Source organism: Suillus subaureus (genome assembly GCF_016647635.1).
Source record: "Suillus subaureus strain MN1 chromosome Unknown BJ212scaffold_33, whole genome shotgun sequence".
NCBI lineage: Eukaryota > Fungi > Basidiomycota > Agaricomycetes > Boletales > Suillaceae > Suillus > Suillus subaureus.
In genome coordinates this window covers 59,342-85,003 of record NW_024538589.1, presented here as the reverse complement: position 1 = coordinate 85,003, position 25,662 = coordinate 59,342, and the positions used below count along the sequence as shown (strand labels likewise).

Below are 25,662 nucleotides of genomic sequence, written 5' to 3'. Positions count from 1 at the left end.
AGTTCAACTTGTTTTTTAGCTGAATCTTCTACATGCTTCTAACCTGGTCTTACCATCATACCTATCCTGTCCACTCCTCTACATTCAGTATTACCACTTCATTGCTAGTCCTAACGACCACCCTGAACTTGCGATGTGAACAGTCAAGCATTCATATGTGGAAGACCAGCATGGCAAACATAGATGTAATGGCATGGTCCCATTGACAAGTGTAACACACTGTTGTTGAGTTAATCCCAGAATATGGTGAAAAGGTAGATGACAAGATTTCTTTGGCCATTCATCAGCAAACCTACTAATTTGGTGACAGGTATCACATGAACAACAAGTCTACACAAACCATACAAGGTATTACAGACATTACAAGTAATTCAAAATTTCAAGCTGCTAAGTACAAGTGAACAAGCAGACAAACACCACAAGGACTACAGATTGTACAAGCAAGACAGATTATACAGGTATGTATCAATGTATGAGACATTAACAATATAAACTCAATTCTCAGATTCAGTCGTCCAGTTAGCTGAGTACTAAATAGAGCTCTCAGTATATCAATACCCCCAAAAAATAGTCTACCTGACTTGTACCACCAGCCCTGGACCCAATAAATGTTGGGATACTGTTTCTCCTCTGCTCTATATGCATGCATCCCATGTTGAGGTCAACCATTAATAATCACATGTTTGTGGCTTCTATATGACAGCAATGGAGGTTAGTAAGCACTATGTAGTGCTCCAAGATGCTGTCTGCAAGGTCTTTTTGAGCTTGACAAATCTTGCATTTTGCTTAAGCTGCTTCAAGTGCAAGATTGGAGTGGCTGTCTTGGTCTGGTTGGTTGAATAATGGGTAGTCAAGGTCCTATGCGCAATGAATAAGAACAATAAAAGATGGAATAGTGATCTCATGTCAGGTGCACAAACTCACAAACTGCTGCCCTCCAGATAAGCTGTGCTCCTCTTTAATAATGTGTGATCCCATTTGAGAAGATAAATTATTGTTTTTGTTTAGAGAAGAGAGACTTTGGTAGGATGTGCAGTGTCCAACTGATGTTGCATCATAAGGTCCTTGAAGGTGATATCTGAAGCAAGTACCATATGGGCACAAGGACCGAGTTCTTGGAGAAGAAAATGGAGAATTGCAAGACAAAGATAAGACTACAGAAGTGCTTGGAGATGAAGTTACAGAATCATTCATCATATGTAAATATATTTGTATGATGGGTGTACAAGCAAAGATAAGAAGTGTGCTTGAAGCATGTAAACAAGTCTTTCCTTCCAAATAACTATGTCAATATCATGTCTGAAATGCAGGAAAGTATTCAGCAAGGAGTCCAGCATCACTCATTACCTCAGTCAGCCCTGATCATCATGTCATAGTTCTATCTGCAACATGGTGGACATTTCTCAGTTTGCAGAGCCAGTTCTACAATCATGGTGATCCCCTGATCCAATTCCTCACCATATGCCTCTGCATTTTGATGCTGGGAGCAATGTCCATGCAAATGTTGACTTCTTTAAAGCAGCAGGAGAAGAATTCATGAGTGCGGAGGAATGGTATGAAGGCATGGGGACTTGTTACTCTTCAGATGGCCTGACATTCTTGGATCTCTTTGATGCAGATGAGTATGCAGAATACAGAAAGGATAATTTATTCTATGATTTTGCATCAAAAGAGGAATGGGAGATTGCTTAGTATGGCTGCAATCAATGAATTTCTAGTGCTCCCAATGGTGAGTGCTTTTCAGTGCTGGCACTTTGAGATCTTATGGACTCACAACTTTGGAGTATCTTCTCCTTCTCACAACTCTCAAGTCTCTTATTCTTCTTATATTTCTTAATATCCTTCTCACACTTTTACTGATCATGTCCTTACTTTACAGATCCATGGATTGAAGCTGTCATTCAGTACTGCTAAAGAATTGCAAAGCTGAGCTGAGATGCTACCCAAGGGACCAAGCTGGAAGTGTCAAATTATCCCATCTCTCTATTGCACCAAAAATCCAATCCAACTTTTTTGGAGGGACCTGGTCGAATGCCTAGAAGCCCTCTTCAGCGACCCACTTTCCATGACAAGCTTGATTTTGTCCCTTGTCACATGTACACAACAGCAGCACAGCTTACCTGTGTTTATTCAGAGTGGCTGACAGGTGATTCTGCTTGGAAGTTCCAGGTATGTGTACCCAAACCCCATAATGTGCGCTGTCTTACATAGGCCCTACAGAGTCAAGTGTCCAAAGGTACTACAATTCTTGGCACAATTCTTTCTTCTAAAAAAACAAATATCACCACTATGACTGGTGCTAGGGTTGCTCACCCGCTTCTTCTCAGTCTTGCTGATATCTGCATGCAAACTCACATGAAACTCTCATCCAGGGCTTTCCTACTCACAGCACTCCTTTCTATCTCACAGTACTTACACCCTAATCAACAGATGCAAGGTGTTCTCAAAGACCACCTCATACATCAATATCTTTCCATTGTATTAAAGCCATTGATGATTGCAGCCAAAATTGGGATAATGATGTCTGATCCTGTGGGAAATGTTCACCATTGCTATATGCCCCTTGTAGCATATATCATTGATACCCTGGAGGCATGTATGCTTGCATGTGTACACATGAAAACTTCCCCATTTATGATGGCATCATATCTGGAGTTTGGGGACAATTTTCATTACCCAGAATGTACATGCCATATCACTCTTGATCAGCTCACTAAGATACATGTCAATCCCAATGACCTTGAAGGTTATTTTGATGGATGCACCATATATTGTCTAAACAGTGTCCATGTGCCCTTCTGGCAAGATTGGCTGTTTGCTTGCCCTTCAGTCTTTCTAACTCCAGAGGCCCTACATCACTGGCACAAGCAATTTTTCAATCATGACCTTCAGTGGTGCATTGTGGTTGTTGGAGCTCAGGAACTCAATTTTCCAGCCAGTCACAGGCTATCATCACTATTATGGTGGAATAATGAAGCTCAAGCAAGTGACAGGCAGAGTCCACTGTGATCTTCAGTGTTACATTGTCAGTCTCATTGTCAGTGCAGCCCCTTGTCAATTCATGATTGCAATCCATGCCCTTATAGATGTCTGGTATATGTCACAATCCCCTTCTCTAGATGAAAATTTATTGGCATCTATTGACCAATCTCTTTTGACCTTTCATCAAAACAAAGATGTCATCATGACATTGGGTGCATGGACTGGTACAAAGATGATAATCAACAATTGGTATATACCTAAGCTAGAGCTAATGCAGAGCATCAGCGCCAGCACATGTAAAGTTGGAGCCCTCATCCAGTGGTCTGCGGATGCCACTGAACATACACACATGTCTGAAATCAAAGAACCTGCATGACAAACCAACAATAATGATTATGATCCTTAGATTTGCCACCATTTAGATCAACAGGAAAGCTGTGGCAATTTGTGATTGCTATGATGTTGAAGAGTGATATCCTTGATTTAGACCCTGAAGAATCACCCATGGACAAGGGAGATGAGGGAGACAATGAAGAGATTGCTGAGCTTGAAGAACCATCTACTCATCAATGAACTGCACTCCTAGAGGGGCTTAATCACACACATGTCACTACTAACTACTTCATCAAAGCAAAGGTGGCTACTGCATCTCATGGACTTTGCCCTCATCTTCCTCAAATGTTTACTGCTGGTAGGACTGCTATCCACTTCAACTATAGTCCAACTCACACTGGAATGAAAATTGACGATGTCACAGATGAGTTCAACATACTGGATCTTTGTGATGCTATTTCAAACTTTTGCAACTTGATGCAAGGAACAGAGATGTGATTCATGGGTTTGGAATCTCAGGAAGATCATTGATTGACCATCCTTCTACCCTGCCTTTTGATTATGTTCAAGTGGCACACAGTTTGCTTGCAGGAAGTTTCCTTCCATGATCCATGCGTCATCTTACCAGTGCAAACTTTGCATGCCTCTCCACCATGCCCTGAGTGGCTGAAAGGCCAACAAGACGCCATCCTTATCAACATCAATAGAGAGTATGAGTGGCCCCAGTCAGGGTTAAGGAGTGAATCCTTTTCTACTCTTATCAATCTGACTGAAGTGTGACTCCTGGGAAGGGTACACCATCTGTGAAGTGCAGCTTATCATCTGCCCAATGGCCCGACAAGGTTCTTGTATTACTTGGCAAGATTAGTATCTATGCTATGTGCATAGCATGAAGGTTGGTGCAGTCTATCCTGTTGCTGGGATACATGTATTGAAACATGCTAAGCATATGGATGGTACTCTAGTAGGTAACATAGTTCCCCTCAAGCAAATGCATGCCTTTATCAGTATGATACCTGAGCTGGGAGCTGCAGTGGACATGTGGTTGACAAAGGAGACTTCTACACATTATTCTTTGTCATTTTTCCTGAACAAGTACTTCAACAAGCAGCTTTATTATGTGCTTTATCATGCTTCATAACAGATAGATAGATAAATTGTTACACATAGTGCTCAGAGATGTTTTCTGATGATTCTGATGTTTTGATTTATAATGATAACAGATAAGGAATGTGCCTGGACAATGCCCAATTAGCAATTGCATGCCTAAACAACATTAAGCATTGACCACCTGAAACAAACCATCAACATGCAGTCACTGGACATGCCATCCCAGCAATCTGACATCAACAAATTCTTGCTCTGTGCAACTGTAAGCTCCATCAGTGTCCCTTCCAACCCATGCACCTTAGACACTATGCAAGCTCTCCTCAGGCAAGAGCTGAAAAAACACCTGATTCATGAAGGTACTGGAAGGGGAGCCAGAATACTGTTGGAGGACTCCATTTTCTATCATCTTGTGATTAAAACTACTCTCTGATTAAGTGACATCAAGACAATTCAGTATGACAGAACAGGACTATCTGCATACTCTGGAGGCAAATGGAAATTCCACCACAGGAGAAAAGGAATCAAATGTACTCATGGCACAAAGTATGAGCAAGAGGACAGTACAGAGGATAGTAGTGCAGATGATGAGGATGCAAAGAATTCAGGTGATACAGATGACAAGGATGTGGAGGATGATGTTACAGAGGATGGTGATACAGGTATGGATAATGCAGAGATCAAGGGTGTAGCACTTGGTATAGAGGCCTCTTTGGACTTGGTGATCTATGGCCAACCTGAAACAAAAACATGAAGTTTCCAAGAGTACCAGCCTTCTGGATCAAAGAAAAAACTCAGACCACCCATGACAACTGAACAAGAGTTCCAACATCTCTTTTACACCATCCAGTATCACCTGTGTCACAAACTGAAACCCCACTTCCCTTTCAACATCTTGGCTAGATCCCAGTACTAGTCTGCAAAGTTTGCCAATTCTCCTATACCAGATGAATACAACTACCAGAAGCCCAACATAGCCCTGTTTGACTTTGCCCTCAAAAACACAAGTAGACATGGGCAGACATCCTGTTCTTTGTGGAGCATACCTCCAGCAATCTTGCTAAAAAGCAGAGTATACCAGTGTTCTGGGGATCTATGATCAAAGCCTACCTAATGCTGAGAGAATAACTGTGGCATTGATTTATCATTAGGTTTTTGATTATGCCAATTAACTTTGCACACATTACTTTGACCACTCTAGTCTCATCATATCCTATCCTTTCCACATCACTCAAAACACAGGCCCTATACGACTTACAGAGATGTTGGGTACCCTCACTCTATCAGATAGCCACCATTTGGGTTTTGACCTGATGATCCACATGTGTAATGCTGCATGCACAGGAACCTATCCCAATTTAGTACACAAGGTGAAGGGCTAGGTGAAGGATAACTGTAACAAAACATATTCTATCATGAAGGTTCTGTGAAAGAGCCACAGACTTTTCTGTGGTGGAATGGTTTGTTATCATGTGGCTGATGAGGCAGGGAATGAGTATGCTTTAAAAGATTGTTGGGTGACAAAGGAGAAGAGAATGCACAAAACAACCATCCTGGAGATGATCAAGGGCATCCCTAACATTATTGAATTTGTAGACCATTGGATGTGTATTATGAGGGGGAGCCTGACTACACAGCACTCATTTGCAGCCAATACAACATGGGCCATCAGGATGACTTGATGTTCTGCAACAGATTCCACTGCTACATTCTCTTGTCCCCCTGTGGACAGCCATTATCTAAATTCAGCTCTAGACGAGAGCTGCTCACTGCCTTTCATGCCTTTGTAGTTAGTGAGTTTTATTGAGCATGCAAAATACTTGTATCAACTCTGTATTTTCAGCTCATCAAATGATGATTGAGAGGCGAGTTTTTCATGGGGACCTCAGTCCCAATAATTTTGTTGTTCATGACAGTATTGGTTCCTTCATTGATTTTGATCATGCCTTGATTCTAGTGGAAGGCATGACTAGCACCTATTCACATGGTACAGTAAGTTTCAGTGTGCATTTTAGCTATTCATTGTTCATTTCATTTTCCAGGGGACCATGCCCTACATTTCTATCTGTATTCTTCAGGCTATGCTAGATCTAGCTCCATCTGAGGTTAACACCAACATCCCAGGCCAGGATACTGATCTGAATGATCTAGATGATTTCAAGGTGGACAACAACATTGGCCTTGTTCCACAGGCTGCCAATACTCTAGCTGCCAATACTCCACAGAATGTCAATGTTGATATGGTTCTAATCAAACACCAGCCTAGCAATGACCTTGAGTCCTTATTTTATATTTTCTTCAAATTTGTTGCTAAGTATAGGGGGCCACACAGCTAATTGGCACCTACCTGGTCCCAGCAAACTTTTCCGTGGGCAAGTGCTTATGAGGCTTTTGGCAAGGTGGATACCCATTTGGCTCTGAGTATGATCTGTTTTGTGAAGATGGGGGTTTTGATGCAAGGCAGATTCTTCATTGATAAGACATCTGAATACTTCACAGAATTCAGACCTCTTGTCCAGAAATGGGGCACTATGGTTTATGGTGCAAATGGGCCCCAAGATCAGGTAGAGATGACCTATACTGGAGTCCTCAACCTACTCAATACATTCATGAGATCTATTGGTAAAGAACCACCTCCTTTAGGATAATCCAAGAGTCTTTGTCCCACATCAGCATCTCATGCTCTTCATACACCCCCAGCAGGGCCATCTGAGCCTTTATCACATTATTCCACTCATCTTAGCACATCTGTAGCAAATCCTCCAACATCCTCTACAGCACTTTCCAGGCCTTCATTGTCTTATCTCCCACAAAAAAAGAACAAACAGACAACTCAGAGTTAGAGGCAATGAGAAGGCATCTGAACTTTTTTTCACACATGTCATCCCACAACCCTCTTTCCGAGTGCTGGCACTCTGCATTATGGACTCTGGAGCCTCTTTGCCTTCTCACAATTCTCAAGTCTCTTATCCTTCATGTATCTCTTAATATGCTTCTCTCACTGTCAAAATTCAACTTGTTGTACCCTCTAATTATTATTACATTATTATCACATTCAGAGTCCTACTGTACCTGTACACATACTCTGTTGTGCTGGTTTAGTATGTCAAACATCAGCTTATGTGATATGACTCTGGGTACTAATTGGTGGCAATAGGTTTTGGAACCAAGTCTCAACACTTTCCACCTTGTCGCTCAATGCCTCCAAAGAAAAGAGGCAAGCATTCATACAAAGTCTCTGAGGTTACTCAACAAAGTAAGAGATCTACACAAGGCCAAGGTGGACATGCAGACCAGTTGAAAAAAGCTGGAGAAACCTTAGTGGCCCCAGCAAGAAAATGTCAGAAGGAGACTACTCTTGACATTAGTGATGCAGAAGAAAATCCCATGGTTCCTTCCCAACTCCAGAAACCAAAGAAAAAAGTGTATAATTAATGTTCCAATATGAACTCCCAAAAGCTAATGTTCTTCCAGGCTACTACTAAGAGGTCTCTGACCAGAAGCACCAATCTTACTCAGTGTTCCATTGGTATCAACAAGAATGTCAATTCAGGACACCAACATTCTGCTACATCTCTCCGAACAGCCTCAAGTGCAGCTCACTCCTTAGATGGGTTTGGGTTTATGCAGCCCACTTCAACTAGCAGTCAGAATGTCTAGAAGGCACCACAGTCCAATGAGTGTACCCATGAGGAGGAGACTGAAAGTCAAGCTCCAGAATATGGTATCAGTGACAACAACCAGGACCAGTATCAAACTGATGGGGAAAATGAGGAAAGGTACATCTTCCACTACTATCTCATCCATCTGTTGTCACATATGCCCAATGCAGGGACAGGGTTCAGGACCAGGAGCAAATGCTCAAAACAGGTGATACCATGGACTTCAGACAATGCACAGATAATTTGGATAGTGAGTACAATGGTGGAGCTCAGGACGATTTTAATAATCAGGATTTTGACTATGAACTCAATGCTGTGGGCGATTTTCTGAATCAAGGTATGATGAGATGTCAACAATTAGCCTGATACTTAGGGATTTCAATCAAGGTATTGATGGGGATTTTGATGATGAGCCTGATGCTCAGGACAATGGTATTGATGATGATTTTGATAATGAGCTCAATGACACAGCCAGAGACAAAACAGAGGAAAGTGTTTTAATTTTTGTCTTGAGGTTAATCCTATCACATGCTCTTCAGGAAGTTTTTGATGTTCTCAAGTGTCATCAAATGAAGAATGGACAGCACAAGGCTCCCTCCATAACTTATCTATCAAGGGCTAAATATAATGAACACAGACATGCTTCTAGCCACTCAAAGTCTCCTTGTCGACCATCATCTTGATGTGTGGTGTCTACTGGGTCTTCTGCTCTAGTGCAAACTTGTGAATGCTCACCTCATATTACTCCTGCCCACTCAAGGTATCCAGATTGGCACTCTCTGTCACCTCATAGACACACATCTCAGCATGTGCCATCTACACACCCTTCTTCCTCCTGTTACCTCAGCATGTGTCATCTATGCACCCTTCTTCCTCCCACATGCACTCTCATCATTCTATATGCTCAAGATCTCCATATTAGTGTTCAGCATCACCTCATAGACACACATCTCAGCATGTGTTGTCTATGCACCCTTCTTCCTCCTGCATGCACTCTTGCCATTGTACACACTCAAGATCTTCATATCAGTGTTCAGCATCACCTTGTAGACACACATCTCAGTATCTCCCCCGCATGCAGTCTTCACATTGGCATTCTCCATCTCAGCAAAGCACTTCCTCCAGTTGTGCTACACTTGATGAGCCAGATTCACACAGAAATAAGCAAAGGGTCAAGATATCCCAAGACAACCCTGCAAAGCTCAGTGTGGATAATACAACTTGGCTAGATAGTTGTTAAAATACCTAGCCAATATATGTCTACTAATCCTGCCTAGCTGCTACACTTGCAAGCAAGAATGTTCAACCCAAGGGATCTGCTATCTAGTCAAGTTTAATAATCAGTACTATGCAAAGGGTCAATAGTCTGAGGGTCAGGGATCAAGCCCAAAGGTATGGAATGAAGTCCAATGTGCAGGAAATTAGGTCCGCAGGTGCAGAGATGCAGAGATGGCAGGAGAGTGAGGGAAAGGAAGTGTCATATCCCATATGCCAGACATAGATCTCATCATATTCCCACGCTTTCTGGACCTATTTCTGGACCCCATATCCTGATCCCTATCTGTCCACCCTATGCACATTCTGTCCGGCAAGACATCCAGACTTTACCTCCTCTCAGATTCCAGACTACATCCACCATCTCACATATCTCAGTCCTGTTTCCACCCTGCCTTCCGGATCCCCAGATCTCTGGACCTCCAGATATTAACTGTTACTATCTCCAGACCTACTCCTGCCCTCCATCCAAGATCCTGCACCTATCCCCATTTATGCATCTCTGCCTTTCCAGTTCTTGGTTATCTCTCTTTCCATCTTGCTGATTGATCCTTGTACTAGTTTCATCTCCAAGTTCATTTACTTATGTTCCATCTTACTTACCAATGTGTTTCCACATGCTTGTACATAGCCTTACTCCTTTGCTTACTGATCCTCTTAGATAGCCTCTAGTATATAACCCCTGTACAACTACAGTAGAGTCCTCAGTCTGAATATCATCTTAGTTCCTGCTCTATCATCTTAGATCCTGTTCTACTTGCCAATCATCTTCTGGACTTCAGTCCATCTGAGTCTCATCCTTTTCCATAAGGCCTAGGGAAGGATTCCCTAGGCCAGAATTCCGGACCTTCGGATTTGTTCCCTATGTCTCTGTCCCAAGTCTAGGGGTTGCTTCCCTAGGCTAGAGTCTTGCCTTTCCAGCACTGACCCTCTTTCTGGACTTAGGTCCACTTCCTGTCCCTCCGACTCTACCTTAGGGTAGTCTACCTCTGTTTGCTTCTACATCAGACTTCGTCTGATGTAGCCCCTATTCCTCCCAGACCTCCGGACGTCCTGTCTTCTGTACCTCAGGATGTCCTGTCCCTCATACCTCCAGGCATCCTGTCCTTTGGACATTCTGTCCTCCATACCTCCATGTCCTGTCCTCCGGACCTCCAGACCTCCTGTCCTCCATACTGACCTCGGACATCCTGTCCTCCTGTCCTCCAGACCTCTTATCCTTCCATCCTGTTTTCCTGTAGAAGTATTACCTTGCAGTGGGAACTCTCCTGAGCACTTCCTGCATTCCTCCTAAACTCTCCATGCTCCTCCAGACGTTTCCTGTGCTCCTCCAGAAGTCCTCCAGACTTCCTCAGACCATCATCAGACTTCCTCTGAAATGAAGGGCACATACTCAGGGTAAGGAGCACAGCGTACGAGCTGAGGCCAAGCCCCTCTGAGTCAGTCTCTCTCTCCTTTGAGCATGGTTCTTAACAGGAAGGGAATGCATCAGGACTAGCTTGGAGATGCTAGGGAATGTCAGATAAATGAATGACACTTGTGTCAGGTCAAGGAGAGCAGGTAAACAGGTATATTAGCAAGAGTAACTCTAAGGACAGGTATGGGTGACCAGTATCAGGGATTTCTCCCTCCTACTCAGTGGTGATTGTAATTCTGGTTGCCCAACCCTATATAACTAGCTACATGAAAGTCCAGAGTCCATAGGCAAAAGTAGTAGCAAAAACATGGGTCCAATAATATGTAGGTAAATGGCCATGAGGTACTGTGGCCAGTGGAAATCCATGTAATAATGCTGTCTACTCAATCAGTAATGGGAATTAACTGACTATGCACTAGTGGGATTAAGCAGGACTGGACTGGACATGGTAGGGCAAGTGCACAGGATCTCTGAGTGGGTCCAATTCATTGGAGATGCAGAGATGGCAGGGAAGCATCAGAGATGGGTAGGAGATGTGCAGACTGGATGGGAATTTCAGAATAGGGTTCTAGCAGGCCAGCCTGAACATGATCGTCACATCAGGTTTTACCCACCTGCCTAGCAAGCATTTTTGCAGGCAGCAAAGTTAGAAATGTGTCTACAGGCTGTTCTAACGCATCTCATTCCAGAACATCGAGATACACTACAACTTGCACAAGAAGTCCTTGATGCTGAATTGTGGATGTACCATGAAAAAAAGATCAAATTGGATAACAGTAAATAAGCTCCTCACATTGCCTGACCCCCTTTGTGAATCTTATCTTGCTTCTTAGGCTATTTCCCACAGTACACAGCACAAATGTCATGGCTAGTAAGTGTCTCATTAATGGATGTACAATAAACTTATATATTTACTGTCAGCTCTGCAATGATCTCTTTATGTTTTGCATGGAGCTGAGGAAAGTTGTTATGTCTGTCGCAAAAGCATCATATGATATCTTTCCGAAGTGCACCATAGTGTGCCAGGATGAGGTACAGAAATGTATCATCATGAACACCACCAAGTTACTCAAGACCAGTGATTATCTTCATATTCCTGATTCATCTAATGTATGGTTACTTGTTTACTCCTCCCCAAGGCAGCCACTCACTATTAGTTTTATAGGGCAAATGGAAGAATTTTGTCTCACAAGCTCTAAGGAATAGCTGCCTCAAATTCTACTACAGCAATAGCAAGAAGGCCCTCAAGAATACAGATGAATTTCAACATACAATACCTGTCAATGGGCTGCTTCTTGTGGGCACCATGGTCCACCATGTTATTTTATTTTATTTGCTTTATTTAGTCATTGACAAATCAACAGATGAAGGGTGTCCTCACTGGGTTTTGTGAGACCAGCACTGACAAAGTCCCTGACCTCTCTGCAGATAAATGTAGGGCTGACTTCAACTTGTTGCAGAGGTCTGTAGATGCACTTATAGAAAATCCTGACCATCATATGGAGCTCAAGGAGATGTTAGAGCAGTGGACTATGATTGGGGTGGGTGACCTTGATTTTGATGAGGGTAATATGGGAGGCAGTGATATAGAGGATGTCAACATCATCTTATAATCTAGCATAGTCTGATTCAGTGTTTTGTAATTTGTGACAATCAGCACAGTTTTTGCATCCTATACAAGCCTGTACAATGTCTAGCAACTGCATAAGCTTATACCACATGTCCTACCTATACAACATGTATCACATGTATTGTCTGTACAAAGGCACAAGCTGTAACATTTGTATATATTGAGACCTTGTGACAGGACTGTAAAGGGGAGACTTTCTTGTGTGACTGTAAGGCTTGTACAGGTGTTACAAACTTGGATGGAGCGTCATTCCAATAAAGGAATCAAGGATCAAGGTCAATCAAGGACTGAGCCTTATCGAGTTAATGCCTCCCTCAGGAGCAATCGTCTAGACTCCCACAGGATCTAGAGTTCAAATGGGACAATGGCTAGCCTCCTTCCCAAGGAGCTAGAGTTCAAGTATCGAAGAGAACTGAGTAGATTCAAGTTAGAGAAAATACAAGCAGTAACTAAGGCTTTTATATATGTAAGAGAATTGTGCACAGGCCAAGCTGGGCAAAGGGTAATGACTACTAAGAGAGGAAGGTTCATGGGAAAACAAAGTATGAGTCAGAGATAAAGGAGACCATGAGGAAACAGCACAGTGAAAAGGAAGCATTAGAAGTACAGCTATAAGGTGTCTGCAGTGATGATGGGAAAAAGAGTGGGGTATTGTAACAACAGGCTTGTACAGTTTTGTACAATATTGTACAGGTACTGGCTGGTTTGCTGATGTTTGTTTGGAGAGTTATGACTGTTTTTTCCTGAACAATTTCACAGATAAGGAGAGTTATCACATGTTGAGTACAGAGTTCGCATAGTATTGGTAGCTCACAAATAGCAATATAGTTTTGAATCCATGTATTAATCACTGTCAAGATTTCACTACTAATGAGTGGCCCTAGCCTAGGGTTTGAGAATGCATACCTTAGACTAATGGTTCAATATCGAGATATTCATTGTAACTACGGAAAATCAGTTCCACCAATCGCGTTGCTCCATTAGCGGCTCACCGTAAGCATCAAACTTCTTTTTGATAAGCGAAAATTATGGGTCTTTTGCTGATGCGTTTCGAAATTTCAACATTGATACCTTCACTTCTATTTGGTCAGCCACACGTACATGTTAACGTTGTTGACTTCATATTAGAGATTTGAGAACGTGGTGTTTTACCTGTTGCCGTCATGGTTGCCCATACTTATTTTCGCAGACAAACCAGCACTAACGGTCCCAAAGTAAGTTCAAATATTCAGCTTATCTGCTCAATAGGCACATCGTCAAAGCTATATGCTCAATTTCCTACATTGTGTGCGACCTGATCCCTTATCATTATCTGGGCTCACTCACATCCTCGGGGATCATTCCGCCGCGCGATCTTGACTGACCTATTATTAAATAGCTTGAACTTTGATAGAGCAGATTAAGTGAGAATTCGCGATTCCGCGGCTCGACATCTGCCCTCACGAGCACGTCCCGTGCACCGTCTGCCAGCCAGCATATAAGCAAGAACCCGTGTACACGTTATCCCTTCACCTTGGACCGTTCCCTTGTCTCGATATTATGTCCAGCTCTGTCGACGAGAAAGATGGCGGCTCAAACAGTCCCGATAATGATTCTATCTCCGTGTACGAACGACCAAAGGGCTTGCGTGGTATTTACTATCACCCCATAACGCAAATCGTTATGCTTGCTTTTGTTTGCTTCTTATGCCCTGGAATGTTTAACGCCCTCACTGGACTCGGCGGAGGCGGCCAAGTCGACCCAACAACTTCTGCAAACTCAACTTGTGCGGTATACGCAACATATGCGTTTTTCGCGTTCTTCTCTGGGTAAAGACATTTCATCTCATGACCATCCGGTGGTTAATTGATTGAACGTACAAATTGAAAGAACCGTCAACAACAAGATTGGCGCTAAGCGTACTCTGCTCTTTGGAACATTGGGCTATGCGCTCTACGTTGGTTCTTACCTGCAAGTTCTTTTTCTTTTCCTGCCAGTCTCCGCCCTTATGCCTAATCCAGCGCAATCAATATCCACCCTGGCGCTGGCTGGTTTGTTGTTACCTCGGGTGCCCTTCTCGGTGTCACTGCTGCGTTCCTGTGGACCGCTCAGGGCTCGATTATGCTAAGTTACTGTACTGAAGCACAGAAGGGCATTTTTATCAGTATATTCTGGGCCATTTTCAACTTGGGAGCAGTCGTAGGAGCTTCCGTGTCCTTCGGACAGAATATCCACTCAACGGTATGTACTGCGGTGCATTATTGACACCACCGCTTACCACTGCGGCTTTAGAACAACAACGGTAAGTCTCCTCCTTAATCATGCATTCCTCTTAAATCAACTCGTCTCCTATCAAGTCAGTAATGGAACATATGTTGGTCCTCTCAAACGCTTCGTTGGCACTGTCACTAATCATGATTACTGCACAGGTGGGAATCCTGGTTCTCACAATACTTGGGGTGACGATTCCTCTTCTGATGGCTGATCCCGACAAAATGATCCGCACGGACGGTACGAGGGTCGTGATGCCTCGCCATCCGTCATGGAAGTCCGAATTTCATGGCTTATGGGTTGCTATAATCACAGACCCCATGGTCCTCTTGCTCTTCCCGATGTTCTTTGCGAGTAATTACTTTTATACATGGCGTACGTTGCTTTTGGCTCCCACCACCTGAAACGCCTGACCCTCTGTGAGCAGAGTTCAACGATTACAACTCAGCATTGTTTAACATCCGCGCGAGGTCCCTCAATAATTTCATGTACTGGCTTTCGCAGATCATTGGCAGCGGAATGATCGGTGTCGTCCTAGACTCCAAGAGGCTGCGGAGACGTGTGCGCGCGTTCACTGGCTGGGGCATTCTAATGGCGATGACATTTACAGTGCACATCTGGGCTTATTATTACCAACGGTTCGCATTCTCCCGCATAGATAGATCTTCCCATCAATTCTTGATGATCTTGTATCCAGGACGTACACTCGCACTTCCGTCCCCCCAGACTCTCAGAAGATGGATATTTATGACACGAGGTACCCAGCGCATGTCTGGCTCATGATATTTTATGGATTGCTGGACGCAATGTGGCAGACGACAAGCTTCTGGCTCATCGGTGCCATGAGCAATGATGCGAACAAGCTGGCTATCTACTCCGGGTTTTGTATGCCTCGTCTCTGATTCCACCTGGTACGTGAGTCCTAACTGTATTTTTTTTTGCAGACCACTCCATTCAGAGCGCTGGAGCTGCTGGTGTGTGGCGGATGGACGCAATGGGGCTTCCGTGAGTCTTAGTCACTCGACCAACTGACCAAGTTCGAAAGTTAACCCCGGTCTTACAGCTACATGAACATATTCCTCTCTACGTGGTGTCTAGTTGTTGCTGGTCTTGTGTTCTCTTTCCCGATGATCTACCTGCGCATCAGAGATACAACTGTGCTCGAAGACGAAGGCTTGTGCGTGACTCTTCTTCCTTCATGTGTCTGTTCGCAGTTGCTAAATTTGTGTGATATACAGAATGAAGAGAGATCAGGAGATAAATAATACGAAGGCGAAAGGGATGATCGAGAGCGGGAACGAGATGTCATGAGGACATGATATGTGCTCATGACCATTCACACATGTCAATTTGAAAATCAAATTGTGCACCTGCAGACCTTGAACTCCATCCACCATCATTCAGCTTCAAACCTTTTAAACTCAGAACGCAGTTGATGCACTGTGGTAGCGATACAAAATATGCCATGGAAATCTGGGCACGTAAGCCTCGTTCAATAGGTCAAGTTGCACAGTATAGAAGGAACCATTATCCTCATTCGTCTATGGTCTGTCTGAGGGGGATCACGTGGAATGCACTTATCGTCTTTGGAGTGGACACGGAAGTGTATTCTGGAAGATGCAACATGCGAACCAGACTTTATGCATCATACGACCATGTGCATCGTGCTGTCTAACATTTATCCTTGACAGTGAGAATGATAGAAATAAACAGCAGGAGAACTATATTATAACATCCCCGTTAACTTGCTATCAACGCTTGCGGACCCATGTCTATCAATTGAGTGTTATCTACGTAAGCTTGTTCTAGTAATACTCATGTCAGCTTCAAACGCTGGACCTGCTATCCTTGGCGCGGGTATCTTCGCTAAGGAAGGTATGCAAGATAATCAATTGCCTGGCTCACCCACCCTGCTCCGAACATTCACTTTTACCTTCTAATTATATTTCAACAGCACACCTTCCCGCACTGCAAACGCTTGGCCCTCCCGCACCAAAGCTCAAAGCGGTTTACTCACGATCGGAGAAGAGCGCTCGTGAACTCGCTGCCCAAGCAACAGCCCTCCTCGATACTACCCCTGATGTCTACTTTGACCTTTCAATCTCGATGCACTTCTCGCCAGGTCTGACATTTCATCCGTTATCATTGTCCTCCCAATCACCCATCAGCCGTCGATTGTGTTGAGAGCACTCGCTGCCGGTAAACACGTGCTAAGCGAAAAGCCCGTTGCAGCAGACGCGGCATCTGGTGTCAAATTGATCGCTCAGTATGAAGCCCAGTATAAGCCCAAGGGGCTCGTATGGAGAGTAGCCGAAAATTGGGAGGCTGAGCCAGGCCACATTGCCGCTGGCCGTGCTATCGCAGCCGGCAAGATAGGAAAAGTCACCTTCTTCAGCTCCCGTACTGTTAACTTCATGGACCAGGGTACCAAATGGTATACCTCGACGTGGCGGATTTTTCCAGAGGAAAGTTGATTTTCTTGATCTGTTGTCTGATCTGACAAGATTTGGACTGTGCCCCCGCTTCAATCGGATTAGCATCAAGGAGGTTTCGTGGTAAGAACCATGTTGTGCTTACACTCAAACAGCTGACACTTAACTGAGTTTAGCTCGATACAGGTGTGGTGAGTCCCCGCGGTGAAATATTTGTAGACGCCGCCGCCGACTCCTTATAGCACTCCGTCGCAGCACTTCGTGTCATACTCCCAAGAGCAATGACTAACCTATCTGGATTTGCATCGCTCAATAGGCAGTTGCTTGCTCCCCACGATACTATTAACACCATAATGAAAAACGCGGACGGCTCACACGGCAGTTTTTGAGCTCAGGTTCGCTGGACCTAGCCTATCTCGTTGCGATGTAGATCGCAGTATTGTCATCACCGGCACAGATGGCTGGCTTAAAGTCCAGTAAACCATGGCCCATGACTTCCACGACGTTGAGAAGCCTATTTTTCGCATCACCATCAAGTCGGCCACCCGCGATGCAATAGTGTCCTTAGCCCTGAAAAGGAGGAGGTTATTGATGAACCACTCAAAGGGATAGAATTGGAGCAGGCGAGCTTTTTTGCAGCATTAAAAGGAAAAGATGACGGTCTTGGTAGCCCCCTCAGTGCACTGAAGGACGTCGCAGTTATAGAGGCTGCCTTGACTAGTGGTGGAGAACCCATCGATCTTGAGAAACTCCTCAGCCAGTTCTAGATGTGGCATCTGGCAGCACGGACAAGTTGCGGAATATGATACCCAAATTTGCAAAGCAAATTGCATTTAGTAATGAAATTTGTTATCGTTGACCGCCGGCCATTTCTTTGCGCCCTACATGTGCATTGTGCAAGTAGGTTGTGTGTAATGTCCGCGGCGTCTCTAGGTCGTCTCGGATGCGCACCATCATGATATGCCCCCGCTGATCAGGGTGCGTGATGGTACTAATGCACAATCCAAGACCTACCTGTGCGCCAGGGACTTACAGAAATTCCAGGTTGCGTCACAAGTCGCCAGTCGCGCTTATGCACACGGTGCACACAAAGGTAACCGGTAAGAGGTAGTGAAAGCGAATTAATTGGCAAATTCAAACATAATAAAGTTGTTCAGTGGCGGCAGAAGTGAGGTCACGGTGTCACCTCATCGGCCCGGGCGCATGTCACACTGCCACCGACATGATTCGAATACTCAACTTTCAACGATAACATCAAGTTCTTTGATTCCATCCAGCCCTGCATATTGCAGACTGCCTGCCACCTTGCTTGCAACGTTTCAGACAACCGTCCCAGTGACCCAGTCATTCTGCCTACACGGTCCGCCAGTAAATTTAAAATTTCGGCTTATCTACTTGATAGGCGCATCTTTGGAGCGGCATACGCATTTTCAGGCATCATTCGTGGTCTTCACTGATCTGGTTATTATTAAACCAAGCGCTCCTACCCTGACAGCCTGGATAAGGTGAGAGATCGTTGTTTAATCCCACCTTGGCGAGCACCATGGTCCCGTGCCATTTCTGCATATGTATCAATGTATAAGCATTGGAGCAAGCTCACCCGTTATATCTCCACTGTGGAGCGTTTGATCTCTGGATCATGACAAGCTATTCCGAGGAGAAAGATAGCGGTTCCAATAGCCATGATAATGATTTTGTCTCCGTGTATGAACGATCCAAAGGCTTGCGCGGTGTCTATTATCATCCGTTGTTTTACTTGCCTTTATCTGCTTATTATACCCTGGGATGTTTAGCGCCCTCACTGGACTCAGTAGAGGCGACCAAGTCGACGCGACGGCTTCTGCAGATGCAACTCGTGCGTCGTACGCAACGTACGCGTTCTTCGGATTCTTCTTTGGGGTAACACACATTTCCGTTTTATGGCCGTCCAGTGACCTACTGAGCATATGAAGAATTGTCTGCAACAAGATAGGCGCCAAGCGCACTGATGTTGAATTCGGAACCAAGGCTACCATCTGTGGCAGTTACTAATGAAAATCCTAACTTACCACATTGACGACAGAATTATTCCTAATACAGTGAACCATTGAGTTGTCTTCACTCGGAGTCAGGCTACTAGTAGTATCGCATTCATTTTCGTCGTATGTTGTCTTAGCCTACTTTATGATACATTGAGCAATGTGTGAAGATATGATACAAATACATAATGCGATATGTGGAATACATCGTCAGGGCCCCTGCGACCAACTAGGTGTAATCCTCCGTTCTCGGAACCTCTACAACGTTATCACCATTATCAATATTAAGACCTTCCTCTGCAGTTGTGGAGGCGTCTCTATAGTCGGTAGATTTGAGGCCCTCGTTACGTATATGCTGAGACGTGAACTCGATATCGGAGAATGGGACAGCGGTTTTACTGGAAGATGCCGCAGATAGTGCGGAGCTAATCCAGCCGTTCCCTTGGGCCTCGCGGAATATAATCAGCAAGGGGGCAATGAGCTATAGAGAGTCAGTGTAAAAACATAAATTAACATGATAATACTCACTTGTACCTCTCCGAGCACTTGCATGAATACATTAGCAACAGGACTTCCCGTCGCGAATGGGATCAAGAATAGTAAGGAGAACGTGGAGTAAATCGCAGCGCTCTCAATAATCATCGACTCGACACTAGTGTGTTCCACTACGTGTCTAGGACCTAGTAATGCTTGCTTCATGTGGAGACGATAGAAGTATAGGCGGAGTACGATGAGGATGGTGACGATTATATTGGTGGCAAGTTCACAGAAAAAGTATGGGAGTGTGAAATTCACAGTCATGCCAGCAGCAGAGTATGGTGATGACGATGGGGATGAGATCTGGTAGAGAAAGAGGGTGCCGAGCACTGAGGAGAGGAATGCCAAGTTAGGGACATTAATGCATAGAAGTGTAGACCATTTACCGAAAGATGAAAGGAGCATGGTCCCTAGCATCACGAGGATTGGCCATGGACAAATTCCACAATCACGGTATATAATCACGCAGCGCCAGACCTACACTTATGAAGAATGATGATATGACTGTTTTGACCGAAACTCACCATGAGTGCTGTAGCACACCAATCTGCCAAGACAAAAGAGACATTGGATATCTCATCCACAGCGATGGAAAACATCTCAACCTCCCACGCACTGGGACCACCTGGATAATTTCGGTCGTTTATGAAGGCGAGCTGGGTGAATTGGGAGTTGGAACCTATGAAAAGCGACCCTAGGGTGAACATGACGCAGACATAGCCGAGAAAAAAGCAATTCCTAGTATAATCTGCGTCCTTTATTCGCGTACGGTACCATAATGACTGCAGACAGAGCCAGGAAAGAGCCAAGACAATGCCATAGCCGACGCCGGTCATAATGCTGCCAGCCAGCCACGTTTTCTCGGCGTAAAGCTGAGCGGGGGACTCGTCCGGTGTGTTGGACATGGGAAACAGGTACAAGTAGACCTGTTAGTGGGGGCTAAAACGTTAAAACTGAAGAAGGAACCCAAGACTCAAGAGAGACATGAGCTCATCGGTCGGCCGATGGAGATTGTGGGAGAAGGCTAGCGCTGCGCTCAGCGTGCGCACCTCCAGTAAGTTTATGTAAACGTCGTTACTAGTCGGCATCGGGATCACCACTCAAGTCACTTGGCCCGCTTATCAGAGTGCATCAATACATTAGCCTATGGCTATATATATACTAGTATAGCCCCCCGGCCACCCCACAGAAGTCCGCACTTTCACAAAACTCATATTTCTATCTACTTGAAGTTCTCAACACGAATATCATTCTCTCTTCAATACAGCTCATTGCGAAGTTGAACGACCACGATTGAGGCAGAATTGAGTAAGATAGCTGAAGTCACTCACCTGCCGATATGTGCCGTGACGGAGTTTCAATACTGCACACAGCGACCAGGCGTCTTCAACACTTCAGCCATCCTCTCCAAGTAAAGTTTTTGCTCCAGAAGAGTGTATGTTAAGCCGTCCGACATCAATGTTTAGACAGACACTAAATCGCCCTCGTAACTTCACTTTGACATACAAGCAAATTTCCATCGCCTAGAAATCGGGCCTGCGCGAGGTTGCTACGAGGTTCAATATCAACATGTGCAGCATTCACTTGTCACTGGAGTCTCGGTATGTGTGCTATTGTATAGCGTTTCAAATGGAGTATTGAATAGATACTTGGTGTGAACTCGGATATATTGATAGAAGTAATGTTTAGGCGACAAGATCTTATCACTTCGACACCGGCCACGCTCGACTCTCGAAGACTTCTGAGTCGGTATCGATACCGACCGGTCCGCCATCGTGGACACAACTTTGACTGATTGGCTTATGGGTTCCTTCGAACCTCCGAAGCGCTTCGACAGATTGTCGATGATGTACTACATTTCTCCGAGTCGCGGCAAAGTTCAAACATGGCGAGATTCTCCAAGCTTCGGAGACTACACGATGCAGAGTATCATTCGCCAAGCTATCGAATTTCCTTGCCTGTAATTTGTTATCAGATAGACATAACATAACTGTGGCGCATGTCTGGCCCTTACCTCGAGTCATATTCATGCATTCAGGATCTGAAACGGCTTCTCAGGAACTGTTGTTCTAGGCATCAAACTTCAAGTATAAAACATTCAAGGATGCATCAATCGGTGACTTCTTCACGTTGTTTCGTCACTGTACAACTATAACTATGACCGGATATGCGGGCATCGTGTATCGCTCCCCAGACCAACGTCTTCTGCATTTACCACTTCAAGAGGTCGACGTGAGGGTATGGATGGCTGACGGTGAGTCAGAGCGAGATCCACATTCACCACTAATCTGTACTCCTCTTACCTTGCAGTCTCTGCGAGAGTTATGCTCTCTCAAGTCTTCGAGAATGACTCAGAGAGCCCTACAAGCCGCGCAAAATACGTATTCCCCCTTCCAGTGAGCGCCGCGAGTTGCGCCTTTGAGCTTGAACATGCCGATGGGCGCGTTATAACCGGTGTTGCAAAGGAGAAGTCAGAAGCCGCAGAAGCTTTCCACGATGCAATGGATGTCGGAAAGTCCGCGGGATTAGTAGAATGTGTGGCGAGCGCATTACGACGATCCTGGACGAATTCTGACTCGACCTTGATCTAGTATTCACAATTTCAGTTGGCTCGATTCCCGCCCGGCAGAAGGTTACAGCAAGATTGACAGTGAGTGCACTCTCAGTTCGTCATAAATACTTTGTTTGACAGGTGATTAGTTTGTGATGGATCTTTTGGATGAGGGAAGACAAGATCATGTCTATTTACAGCTTCCAATGACCATTGCTAAACGATACGGCGAGACTCCGGCAGCCTTGCTCGATGCATCCACGGCTAATGAAAGGACGCGCGTTGAAATCACTGTGGACGTCCAAACCAGTGATGCGATACAGGACATACGCAGCCCTACTCACCGGATTTCTCTACTGCGATACAGGATACGCGCAGGAACAATATCTGAACAACGGATGACCGCAAGGTGGTCATCTACGACGTTCCTAGACCGAGATTTCGTGTTGATGGTATACGCCCTTGGACTCGACGAGCCTCGGTGTTTTGCCGAAGTCCATCCACAGCATGCGGATACAATTGCTATGCGGCTCTCTTTTGTACCGAAGTTCAAAACGTCCCGCGTTGCGTCGCAAGAATACATATTCGTTGTTGATCGCAGTTCGAGCATGAGCGGACTCCCGATGGAGACAACTAAGCGCACGATGGGAATGCTCCTTCACCTCTTACCAGACTCGGATACAACATTCAATATCTTCAGCTTTGCGAGCGAGGTTGATGGTATGTGGGAGACGAGCGTGTCATTCAACAACAGGAACATGGAGTATGCGGTAATTATGTTCTGTTACCGTCAAAAGCAACTAGACATTGAGTGAGTTGTGCAGATCTCGAATATACAAGCCATACAAGCCAACAACGGCAGAACGAAATTTGCCCACGCCTTGCAGCTTGCAGTGGCATCTCGCAATCACAATCGCCCGACTGTCATATTCGTTCTTACTGGTGGAGGCGAACGCGTTGGAGTAAGCCCCCTTCAGAGAGAAGGTATATTTTCACGGTGTCGTAGAGTGGTCACGCAAGTCTTGTCCAGAGTCAAGCGCCTGAGGCCGTCGTCCTACTCAAATGTGCGTCTGATGTCGACCGAGGCTCTACTCGAACTAATGATGAGACAGTCATCCACAAACCTCGATCCATTCGAGGTTGTCTCAGCGGCTGTCGATAACTGCAGGCCAAACGCACCATTGAGGGTATTCACCCTCGGGATCGGTGAACATGCTGCATCGGCCGTGTGCGAGCGCCTCGCTCGCTCGGGCGGGGGTGAATGTTTGTTTGCAGTTCAAGCTGAAGACATGATTGAGAAATGTGCAAGGCTTCTAAACGCTGGTCGGACGGGTGTAATCGAGAGTGTCGTGGTTGATTGGCATGGTTCGGGCAACCCACAAGCCGTCAACTTCTTACCCTCGAATTACCATCACTCGCTTCCGCCCAGTGTCATGCAGCTGGAGCCGCCATCTCCGATACAGCAGGTTCCACATAGTGTCACGAAGATATTCCCTGAGATGCGCTTCAACATCTTTGCAATCACCACTTTTAGATCAATCCCTCCCGAAGTCAGGTTGCATGCCAAGGTTGAAGGCTTGGCTGAGATCCTCGAGTTCGTGGTGCCGGTCACGGCAGTTAAACCACCGCTCAAGGATGAACTTCCACTCCTTCATACTTTGGCTGCACGGGAACTTATTAAGCACCTGGCAGAAGGTAGAGCACCGCTTCCAAGACCTATGGCACCTACCACGAATGAGGGAGTTCGAAAAGCGGCGATTGTCCGCTTAGGACTTGAATACCAGCTTGTGAGTCAGCACACGTCCTTTGTTGCCATAGAGTCCCGACGCGAGGCAGCGGGAAGCGGGCTACGCCGGACAACACCACAGGAAAGGTCCTGGCAGCAGCATCACTATGCATCTCCACCTAGCGTCAGTGCTAGTGATGCTGCTGAGGATTATGCTCTGGTAGATGAGAGCATGGTACAGACGGCTTTGGACGACTTGTCTCGGGTGGTTGATGCAGTGTTCAGCTTTTTCACCTCAGATCAGGCTGCTCTGACACACTCGAGACGCCAGAGGTTGCTCCCTGGTACATATTATTCCACTGCGCAATCCCGTTCGAGCTCGTCGTCGAGTCAGAGTGCACGTCCGTTCCATCATGATAACTCAAGCACGGATACGTTCTCTACATTGAGTTCATTGGAGGGTTTCTCCACCAATTCTCAATGGATCCATTCTCGGTCGTCCAGCCTACTATACCCTTCGGAAGATCCAATCCAGCGCATCCCATCGCCAGTCTTCGACCCAACCCGTGACGCGCATCTGAGGGCACGACTGCCGGAAGATGCAGTAGTGTCTAACTCACGCCCACCACCCGTGCCTAAGGAAGTGTACGCTCTTATCTTGCTGCAGAGCTACAACGGCTCGTTCACACTATCGCCTCAATTAGAGGCACTTGTGGGCGTGGAGATCCTGGAAAAGGCAGCAGATTTGCAGGTCAATGAGAATATATGGGCGACTGCGGTTGCTGTGGCGTACCTGAGGCATCACCTGGGTGCGCAACCGGATTTGTTGTATGTTTTGCTGAGCAAGCCTCTGGCGTATGTTCGGGGAAAGGGAAAGGGATTGCTGGTCGGACGAAATTTTTCGCACTTGGTGGCGATTGCGGGACGTTCTGTGGGTTAGTGATGAGAATACAATTGTTTATTGTGTAGTGTAAGGTTTGTAGTGTCGAGGCTAGCAAGCTAGCAGCTGTTTTCTTGTATTCAGCAGGCAACTTCGCGATTTCATTGACAAACCAGATCTCACGAGGGCACCTGGTTTCTCGAAGTTTCGAGTTCGTCCCGCCAGAAATGAAAGCAGTGAAGATTCGTAGGGAGACGTACTCCTAGTGGTAAGAGGATGGAGGTGCAGGGGAGACCGACAAACATTACAGCGCTGGTCTGGATGGTGAATCGCTCGAAGGCGGGTCAACGATTGACAATCACGCTGCTTGACAGTATACTCTAGCATGGAGAATGCTAACAAGCCGCAGGAAGCTCGCGTGACACGGGAACCTAAGGCGAAATAACAGGCGGGAATGGTCAGGATGTATACTGTACTGAATGTATATAGGACTAAATGTCTCTTGCAGAAAGCAGCGATAGGCGATACAGCTCAGCCAACAGCAAAGCTTGTCGAATATGTGCATCTTCGTTGTGAACGGGGACAACCTGAGAGTGAGAATCCCCGAGATTTCTATAGTAGAACCAGGTGTGTATATATACGTTAATATCGCATGTTGCGTAGTATCCCGTAGCACATAGTCATTCCTTCTTTGTTATGCTTGTTAGGCGCTAGTACCTCATTCATTTTACCCATGAGGTCGAATGCTCAGATTCGTCCACGTAATCTACCACCACCGAGCGCTCGACACGTACACGTATATCGAGTTCCATGTCGTTGGAATTGCGAGGCGACTTTGGCCTGAACGCTGCATCGATGGGGC

General features: G+C 45.4%; 8 protein-coding genes across 8 annotated transcripts; 7 read left to right on the top strand and 1 right to left on the bottom strand.

Moving 5' to 3' along the window:
• Nucleotides 1–2,490: 2,490 nt before the first annotated feature.
• On the top strand, nucleotides 2,491–2,931 carry BJ212DRAFT_1220890 (uncharacterized protein; the record flags this gene model as incomplete). The annotated part of the gene is made up of 1 exon (XM_041329379.1): nucleotides 2,491–2,931. A coding segment is annotated over one exon (441 nt), but the record flags the coding sequence as incomplete, so codon positions are not given.
• A 3,151-nt stretch (nucleotides 2,932–6,082) lies between these two features.
• On the top strand, nucleotides 6,083–7,070 carry BJ212DRAFT_1302439 (uncharacterized protein; the record flags this gene model as incomplete). Its single annotated transcript, XM_041333259.1, has 4 exons — nucleotides 6,083–6,215; nucleotides 6,266–6,414; nucleotides 6,465–6,650; nucleotides 6,780–7,070. The coding sequence occupies 4 exons, from the start codon at nucleotides 6,083–6,085 to the stop codon at nucleotides 7,068–7,070; spliced, it is 759 nt and encodes a 252-aa protein (XP_041189301.1).
• A 550-nt stretch (nucleotides 7,071–7,620) lies between these two features.
• BJ212DRAFT_1302438 (uncharacterized protein) lies at nucleotides 7,621–8,657 on the top strand (the record flags this gene model as incomplete). The annotated part of the gene is made up of 5 exons (XM_041333258.1): nucleotides 7,621–7,845; nucleotides 8,095–8,201; nucleotides 8,255–8,421; nucleotides 8,472–8,598; nucleotides 8,624–8,657. 5 exons carry the CDS (start codon nucleotides 7,621–7,623, stop codon nucleotides 8,655–8,657), a joined length of 660 nt encoding a protein of 219 aa, XP_041189300.1.
• Nucleotides 8,658–11,826: 3,169 nt separating this feature from the next.
• Nucleotides 11,827–12,389, top strand: BJ212DRAFT_1484296 (uncharacterized protein; the record flags this gene model as incomplete). The annotated part of the gene is made up of 3 exons (XM_041340771.1): nucleotides 11,827–11,886; nucleotides 11,942–12,094; nucleotides 12,141–12,389. 3 exons carry the CDS (start codon nucleotides 11,827–11,829, stop codon nucleotides 12,387–12,389), a joined length of 462 nt encoding a protein of 153 aa, XP_041189299.1.
• A 1,556-nt stretch (nucleotides 12,390–13,945) lies between these two features.
• BJ212DRAFT_1484295 (major facilitator superfamily domain-containing protein) lies at nucleotides 13,946–15,967 on the top strand (the record flags this gene model as incomplete). Its single annotated transcript, XM_041340770.1, has 10 exons — nucleotides 13,946–14,214; nucleotides 14,407–14,626; nucleotides 14,678–14,687; nucleotides 14,743–14,759; nucleotides 14,815–15,031; nucleotides 15,084–15,294; nucleotides 15,354–15,541; nucleotides 15,601–15,661; nucleotides 15,720–15,833; nucleotides 15,895–15,967. 10 exons carry the CDS (start codon nucleotides 13,946–13,948, stop codon nucleotides 15,965–15,967), a joined length of 1,380 nt encoding a protein of 459 aa, XP_041189298.1.
• Nucleotides 15,968–16,473: 506 nt separating this feature from the next.
• On the top strand, nucleotides 16,474–17,855 carry BJ212DRAFT_1484294 (uncharacterized protein; the record flags this gene model as incomplete). The annotated part of the gene is made up of 6 exons (XM_041340769.1): nucleotides 16,474–16,531; nucleotides 16,611–16,738; nucleotides 16,825–17,102; nucleotides 17,161–17,211; nucleotides 17,265–17,279; nucleotides 17,657–17,855. The coding sequence occupies 6 exons, from the start codon at nucleotides 16,474–16,476 to the stop codon at nucleotides 17,853–17,855; spliced, it is 729 nt and encodes a 242-aa protein (XP_041189297.1).
• Nucleotides 17,856–19,195: 1,340 nt separating this feature from the next.
• Nucleotides 19,196–20,758, bottom strand: BJ212DRAFT_1378402 (uncharacterized protein). Its single transcript, XM_041336564.1, has 4 exons — nucleotides 20,168–20,758; nucleotides 20,030–20,120; nucleotides 19,635–19,972; nucleotides 19,196–19,587 (listed from the first exon to the last, which is right to left on the bottom strand). The coding sequence occupies exons 1-4, from the start codon at nucleotides 20,546–20,548 to the stop codon at nucleotides 19,336–19,338; spliced, it is 1,062 nt and encodes a 353-aa protein (XP_041189296.1). The 5' UTR covers nucleotides 20,549–20,758; the 3' UTR covers nucleotides 19,196–19,335.
• A 1,042-nt stretch (nucleotides 20,759–21,800) lies between these two features.
• BJ212DRAFT_1484292 (uncharacterized protein) lies at nucleotides 21,801–24,860 on the top strand (the record flags this gene model as incomplete). The annotated part of the gene is made up of 6 exons (XM_041340768.1): nucleotides 21,801–21,897; nucleotides 21,954–22,178; nucleotides 22,250–22,293; nucleotides 22,344–22,964; nucleotides 23,019–23,258; nucleotides 23,307–24,860. The coding sequence occupies 6 exons, from the start codon at nucleotides 21,801–21,803 to the stop codon at nucleotides 24,858–24,860; spliced, it is 2,781 nt and encodes a 926-aa protein (XP_041189295.1).
• Nucleotides 24,861–25,662: the final 802 nt, after the last annotated feature.

What these genes read in the sequence shown, in the direction of transcription:
- BJ212DRAFT_1378402 (XM_041336564.1), bottom strand. Translation starts at nt 20,548, where the DNA reads ATGTCCAACACACCGGACGAGTCCCCCGCTCAGCTTTACGCCGAGAAA. An exon ending in CATGCTCCTTTCATCTTTCG is followed by an intron (nt 19,973 to 20,029) that starts GTAAATGGTCTA and finishes TCCTCTCCTCAG; the next exon opens with TGCTCGGCACCCTCTTTCTC. An exon ending in AAGTGCTCGGAGAGGTACAA is followed by an intron (nt 19,588 to 19,634) that starts GTGAGTATTATC and finishes GACTCTCTATAG; the next exon opens with CTCATTGCCCCCTTGCTGAT.